The 7,115-nt window shown below is 57.0% G+C and overlaps 1 protein-coding gene across 2 annotated transcripts; it reads left to right on the top strand.

Moving 5' to 3' along the window:
• Positions 1–3,982: 3,982 nt before the first annotated feature.
• On the top strand, positions 3,983–6,430 carry SOX14 (SRY-box transcription factor 14). Of its 2 annotated transcripts, XM_085069944.1 has the most exons (2): positions 3,983–4,980; positions 5,134–6,430. In XM_085069944.1, the coding sequence occupies exons 1-2, from the start codon at positions 4,709–4,711 to the stop codon at positions 5,429–5,431; spliced, it is 570 nt and encodes a 189-aa protein (XP_084926070.1). In that variant the 5' UTR covers positions 3,983–4,708; the 3' UTR covers positions 5,432–6,430. The 2 variants fall into 2 exon arrangements, with proteins under 2 accessions (XP_084926070.1, XP_084926069.1); XM_085069943.1 differs by having other exon boundaries at positions 3,986–6,430.
• The last annotated feature ends 685 nt before the right edge of the window (positions 6,431–7,115 follow it).

The raw sequence follows: 7,115 nt of genomic DNA on the forward strand, positions 1-7,115 counted from the left end.
GAGGTGGCACTGCCCCGGGAGCTTCCCAGAGGGTGATACCCAGAGACTCTCTGTGGATTTCACAGAGTCCAAGCTGCTGCCTGTTTCCATGGGGGCAGTTTTGGCACTCTCTGCCACAGCGTGGTGTCCTCCACAGTGACAGCAGTCTCACCCTGAGAGGCTGCTGGCCTGGCTGCACTCTCACTGCTCACTGCAGCACTTCCAGAGAGCGACACAGAGAACTGGAGCTGGGAGACAGACAGAGGGAGGAATGTTCACAATGAGGATGGGGAGGCCCTGGCCCAGGTTGCCCAGAGAGGTGGTGGAAACCCCATTTCTGGAAATATTTGAGTTGGATGGGGCTCTGAGCAACCTGGTCCAGTGGAAGTTGTCCCTGCTCATTGCAAAGTGCTTGGACTCAATGACATCTAAAGGTCCCTCCAGCCCAAACCATTCTATGATTCTGGAATTCTATAACTATGCTAAATTTGATGGTCTGGAAGGCTGATAAAATTCCAGGCATATTTTTGCTGTCAGGCCATCCCACTGGCTCTCTGATCAGAACCTTCACCCTGGTGAAGAGCGCTGGCCCTGCCCACAGAGGCAGCAGGGCACAGGTTTCCCAGTGCTGGTGGCTCCCCAGGGTGACTGGCCACACCACAGGGTTGTCACCTGCAGGGAGCCCGAGCCAGGAGGGAAATCCCCCCAAATACCCATCACCTTCCTCATTAACAGCCAGCCACGAAAATAAATGGTGCTGCACAAGAGCCACGAACAGATCACCTGTGAGGAACAAGACTGAAATGCACAGAGCACTGTGCTAAAGGAAGGGGTGGGATGGGATCAGGTTGTATCACACACAGATAAAAGGTGCAGAACAAAAACTAAGTTCGGAAAGGGCTATAAACTTTTGCCTCAGGGCAAAATTAGGACCTGGTGGGAACTCTTTAGTTTTGAAGCAAGTTATTCTCCAGCTCTCTCCCACAGAGCTTGGTGCCTTCCCAGGGAGCATCACTTGTTGGCCAGCATGAGTGAGCAGCTCGTGGGATGATCCAATCTGCCACATCCATCACTGCTCCCCTCTTCTGTCAGGGATGTACAGGGCACTGACCTGCTCCATTAAATCTCTCCGTGCAGGAGGCTGGATCCCTGGAACTGTTTATAGCTGGAGCTGAATAAATGCTTTTTTCAGGGTTGGGGGGATGAAACTGAGCAAGAAACACTGTAAAAATGCAAAAAGAATAACCTGTAAGTATCCAGTCTGTTCTGCACAGTATCTGTGAACACATCAGTGCTGCTGCCTGGATGAGCTGCTCTGTGCATATATTTTCCATATATCTCTCCCAGAAAATATTATTTGATGGCATGTGATTAAAAGGGTCTTTTTTTAATATGTGGCACATGCATAAAGAAATGTATGTGTGCACTTGCATGTAAAATAACCAGAGACGAGGGAAAAGCAGGAATATTATCATCCCTGGCAATGTCTGGTGGGATTCTGGGCACTGAGCTAAATCTGGCTATTTGGAAAAAGCATTCCTGGACATGGGAATGTCACCAGGTCCCTCAGAACAGCAAGCAGGATTGGTGTCCTCAGTGCCTCTGAAAAGCCCCAAAAACCTGGAAGTCTTTCCAAAACGTGCTTCCTTCAATCAAAAATCAATTAAAAATCCCCTCCCTTTCTCAGTGCCTGAAGCATTAAAAAAAAAAAAGTTATTTTAAGATCCATTATTCTCCTAAATAAAGTTTGGATGGGAGGTATTTTCAAATTCTAGGTGCTCTTCACCTCTCACTTTTGGCAGTTGCAAGTCCAACCGTGATTCCTGCGAGGAGGAGGAGGCTGAAGGCAGAAATACAGCTCTGTTTATGCTGATATTGGATCTGGGACTACATGATCTCATCTAATTTAAATTTACTCCAAATGAACTATCTCCAAGAATATAATTTTAATGTTTCCCTATCAGGCCGTTCTTATCTCTCTGCATTACCATGATATCATTCAGGAATAATAATCGCACCATTAGTTTTGGTGTCTAAACAAGCTAGCGAGGAGAAATGGATTTCAGTCTCCGCCCTGCAAATTGCTGCACTTCCCAATAAAAAACCCCAAACCCCAAAACAGGGGTACAAAGTTTATAAAATCCAATGCCAGGGAATGTACAGCTGCAACAGATACCCTTCCAGGATACATGATTCAGGGGGAAAATGGAAGTAATAAGTATTTAAGGACGGAAGCCTTGGAATCTCGAAGGAAATCTTTCTTTTCCTATTTTTTTTTCTTTTTAGCGGGGGGCATTTATGGGATGTAAATGAACAAACTGGAGCCCGAAATGCCCCGAGCTGCTGGAGCGTGTGTGCTGCAGCAGGCGAAGGCAGCAGCCAATGAAAGCCGGGCTGCCGATTTTTTATCATTAATATTGCGAAGCAACATTAACTGATTGGAAAGACTTTTCGGGAGCAGGCAGAGCCTGCGAGCCATCGCTTCCTTCCCGAACCGTTTGCTCCCCGGATTTTGGAGAACGGCGCCGGGCTCCTCTCGTTTAATCTTGGCGAGGGATGACGAGTGATCCAATTTCTCCCCCTCCTTCGAAGAATTTGAAAAGAAACAATAAAAGCGAAGGGAGTTTTGTATTTTAACCGTCGGAGGGTAAAGCACAGGGTGCTGAGAGGGGCGAGGGGCAGCGGCTCCACGTTCCCCCGCGGGTGTTGAGCGCGGCAGCTCGGCGGGGCAGCGAGGGGCAGCTGGGGCTCCTGGGAGCGCTGTTTCCACGGGGAAAGTGGGGTAAAAATGAAGTTTCCACGCGTGTCACCCTGCCGCGGCCACGGCCAAGCCCGCGGGTGCCTGTCGGGGCGAGCAGCGCTCGGGCACTCCAGCGCGGCCCTTGGCGAGCATCCCGCCTGGCCACCGGGCCCACGGGTGACACGGAGGCCCCCGAGAAGGAGCCACGCCGCACGCAGTCCTGGGTGGGGGCAGCTGGGGGAAGGGGCGACCTCCACCCACCTTTAGTTGTTTGCAGGTCCCGCAGGAACATCAGCGGCTGCTGGGGGTGCTGAGAAGCCCGGGGGATCCCACCCTGGGCTGGGGGCAAATGTCCCTGCGGGAGATGCGCTGCCGTGGCGGGAGGGTCCTGCCCGGGGAGGTTCCGCCCGCCGCCCCCGCTCTGGGCAAGGGGGTCCCGGCGCGGGCTGGGAAAATCGCGGCGCGTTTCTGGGCGCAACGAAAAAAGCCGCTGGGACGGAGCTGGCGGCAGCAAAGCCAAAGCCTCGGGCGCTGCCGGCCCCGTCCAGGTGAGCCGGCTCCAAATCCTTCGCCCCTTTCTTCTTCTTCCTCCTCCTCCTCATCTTCCTCCTCCTCCCCGGCTCCGCACGCACAGGGCTCTGTCGGGAAATGAAAGTCATTTATTGCGAAGAAGGAGGAAATAAGGGCGAGGGTGGTTTATTCTAGTATTATTATTAATACAATTTGGAGGAGGGGGCTGAGCCGAGAGCCCCCAGGAGCTGCGGCCCGGCACGGAGCGGCCCGAGGCTGCGGCTCCCCCCGGACAGGAGGCGAAGTTTCGGGCGGAGCGGCGCGGGGTGCGGGGGAACCCCGGAGGGGCAGGGCCGGCAGCCCCCCGCCCGTCCCGGGAGTCCCCCCCGACATCTCGTTTCTCTCCCCGGTCCCTGTCGGACGCGGGCGGGCGGGGGCAGGGGGCGGCCCGGGGGAGCCTTTTCGGAGCAGGTTTGTTAACCAAAGCAGGTGCTAAAAACCAATAAGCCCGGAACAAACGCGGTCCCCCCCGGGAGCCGGGACAATTGTTTCCATTTAATAAATATTTTCCCCACGGGCGTTTCGCGGGAGGCAGGCAATTATTCAAAGCAAGCCGGGACGCGGGCCGGCTCCCGGGGTTAAGCGGGGCTGCGGAGCGGGGAAGGCGGGGGCTGGGGAAGCGGGAGAGCGGCCGGGAGCGCGGGGAAGGCGGGGGCTGCGGGGGGAAGCGGGACAGCGCTGGGCGCACGGCGGAGCGCAGCGCTCGCAGCCCCGACGGCCGCGCCGGCGGAGCCCGGAGGGCGCCGGGAGCTGCCCCGCTCCGCACACCCCCTGGACGGGCGAGGGTGAGGAAGATGGGGACGACCCCCTTCGCCTTTCCCCTTCCTCCACAGACGCTATTAGCGCGGCAACTCACAAAAGCCTTCCTTTTAATCCGCGCGTTGGAAGGCGGGGGGGGCGGGGGGGGGGTCCTCCTGTCCCCTCCTTCCTTCCTCCTCCTCCCTCCGCTGTCCCCTCCCCTCCTCTTCCTCTCGCCCTTCCTCTCTCCCTCTCTTTTTAAGAGGGCCCCCTCCGCGCTGATTGGGCGCCCGGCCGCGCTGTGACCGCCCTGCCGCTATGTCAGCCTGCCCGCCGCAGCCCCGCGCCTTTGAACTGCCCCGCACCGCCCCGCGTCCCCACCGCCGGCCCGGTGCTGCGCCCGGCGGCTCCCCGCCCGCCTAGTGCCCGCCGGGCCCCGCGGGCCTCCGCTCCGCGCCGCTCCGCGCTGCTCCGCGCCCCGCCCCGGCACGGCTCCCGCCGGGGACGGCCTTGGCGGAGGACCTGTGATGATCAGCTGAGCCCGCTCCTGCCGCTCCTCCGGCTCCTCCGGCCTTCTCCCGCCGTTCCTCCTCCTCTTCCTCGTCCTGCCTCCGCCGTCCGGCGCCCCGAGCCGCCGCGCCGCGCCCCGCAGAGCCGCCCGCCCGCCCGCCCGGCCGAAGCATGTCCAAGCCCAGCGACCACATCAAGCGCCCCATGAACGCCTTCATGGTGTGGTCCCGCGGCCAACGGCGCAAGATGGCCCAGGAGAACCCCAAAATGCACAACTCGGAGATTAGCAAGCGGCTGGGCGCGGAGTGGAAGTTGCTCTCCGAGGCGGAGAAGCGCCCGTACATCGACGAGGCCAAGCGGCTGCGGGCGCAGCACATGAAGGAGCATCCCGACTACAAGTACCGGCCCCGGCGCAAGCCCAAGAACCTGCTGAAAAAGGACAGGTATGTCTTCCCTTTGCCTTACCTCGGGGAAACCGATCCCTTAAAGGCCGCCGGGCTTCCCGTGGGGGCCACTGACTCGCTGCTGAGCTCCCCGGAGAAGGCCAGGGCTTTCCTGCCTCCCACCTCAGCACCTTACTCCTTACTTGACCCCAGCCAGTTCAGCTCCAGCGCCATTCAGAAGATGACTGAGGTTCCTCACACCTTAGCCACCAGCACCCTGCCCTACGCCTCCACCTTGGGATACCAGAACGGGGCGTTCGGCAGCTTGAGCTGCCCCAGCCAACACACCCACACTCACCCCTCGCCAACTAACCCGGGCTATGTCGTGCCGTGTAACTGTACCGCTTGGTCGGCTTCCAGTTTGCAACCTCCAGTTGCCTACATATTATTCCCAGGCATGACCAAGACTGGGATAGACCCCTATTCTTCAGCACACGCGACTGCCATGTAACACCCACCCACCCGCAGCCCCACGGGCGCGTGTGTGTGCGTGTGTCCCCCAGCCCGGCCGGCAGCTGGAACTGGGATTCCTCCGTGTGTGCATGTACATAAAAGCTGCAGGAGCAAAAGGCCGCCCGACCCAGGACTCTGCCGCCCGCCGCCGGGCCGGGACAGACGCGGACGCTGCCTCGGAGATGCTCTCGCCTAAAGCTCGCCCCGAGAGCTGGCCCCAGGCTCGGGGGGGATCTGCAATCGCGGGGGCAGATAGGAGCCCGGCACTTGTAAGAGTTGTAAATGTGTTTAAAAACAGAAAAGCGAAGCGAACCTTGAACTGCCCTTTCGGGACAAAAGCGGGGAGAAAAAGACAAAAAAAAGAAAAAAAAAGAGAGAGAGAGGCTGTTTCGATTTTTATTTATTCTCTTAATGTCTATGAGTTCTCCAGGGTCTCATGTCACTTGGACTTGACTTCGGGAAGTCCCGGTCTTACTCTGATTTTATTTTTTTTTCTTCGTTGTTTTTTCCTTTTGCACATTGAAAGACGAGATCAGCTGTGTTATATATATATAAATATATATATATTTTGCCACCACGTACTACTAGGTAAAATTGCTTTTCATGTCAGAAAAAGGCTCTTCAAAGTTAAAAAAGGAAAAAAAAAGACAAAAAAAAAGACGGGGAGAAACATTTATATTTAAAACATATGATAGTGTTTGCTTAATTTAAAACAGATAGTCCTTAAATTTGTGTGATCCAGTGAGACTAGATCTAAGTTTACTTTAGACAGAGCGTCAGGTATGAAGTCAGGCAGTAGAATTGTAAAAAAATTAATACTACTACTACTAATAATAACGAAAAACCGAATAAAAACCGATGGCAATTTAAATATGTTTTCACAATGTCTTGGGCAAGAAGAAACAGAAACTAAGCTGTATCCGGCAGGATTTTACCTCGTTAAACCTTTTCCTTTGTTGAACAAAGACGTTTTGAATAAAGACAATCTGTCATCAAACGAGGCAAGTGCGTGGTGTGAGTGCGGGGAAGCAACCCCGCGTCCCACCCTGGGGGCTGCGGGCGGGGGTCTCTCCCGGAGCGGGGAGCAGAGCCCGCAGCCCCCACGCCGACCCCCGAGCCCCGCGGGCCGCTCTGGAGCCGTGCCGTGCCGTGCCGTGCCGTGCCGCGCCGTGCCGTGCCGCGCCGTGCCGGGCTCCGCTCGGAGCCCGTCGGGGAAACGCGGCAGCCGCGGGGAGAAAACTTGCGAAAAGCCGGGATGGAGCGGAGGGAAAGCGGGGGGCTGCGGGAGGCTGTGGGGCGCTGCTCCCCCCGCTCCGCCCCCATCCCGTCGGGGACTCGGCTGTTCCCGAGTTGCCTCCGCGGCGGGGAAGTTTTCGAGGTGCGAGGAAATATTCGGAGCGGGGAGGGGAGCGTCGGCAGTGCTGGAAGGGGGGAGGTTTGGAGTCGGCATCTTGTGCGGATCAATTAGCGATGTTTGGGGGGCTCTTCCCTCAGCGGAGGGAGGGAGTCGAGGGGCAGAGACAAGGGTGAGGAGGAAGAGGCAGAGGATCCGTCTGGAGGGGCTGAATAGCCGGAGCGCTGCGGCTTTGGATGTGCTTTGCTCGTTAAGTGCTCTTTGGAGACCGATGTTAGAATTAAACGGCGTAACACAATTAACATACATGGGGCTTGAATGGGAGGGT

This window comes from Lichenostomus cassidix, chromosome 9 (assembly GCF_008360975.1).
Source record: "Lichenostomus cassidix isolate B80296 chromosome 9, HeHo_3.0, whole genome shotgun sequence".
Lineage (NCBI taxonomy): Eukaryota > Metazoa > Chordata > Aves > Passeriformes > Meliphagidae > Lichenostomus > Lichenostomus cassidix.

Coding starts and splice junctions, on each gene's coding strand:
- SOX14 (XM_085069943.1), top strand. CDS start 4,709: ATGTCCAAGCCCAGCGACCACATCAAGCGCCCCATGAACGCCTTCATG.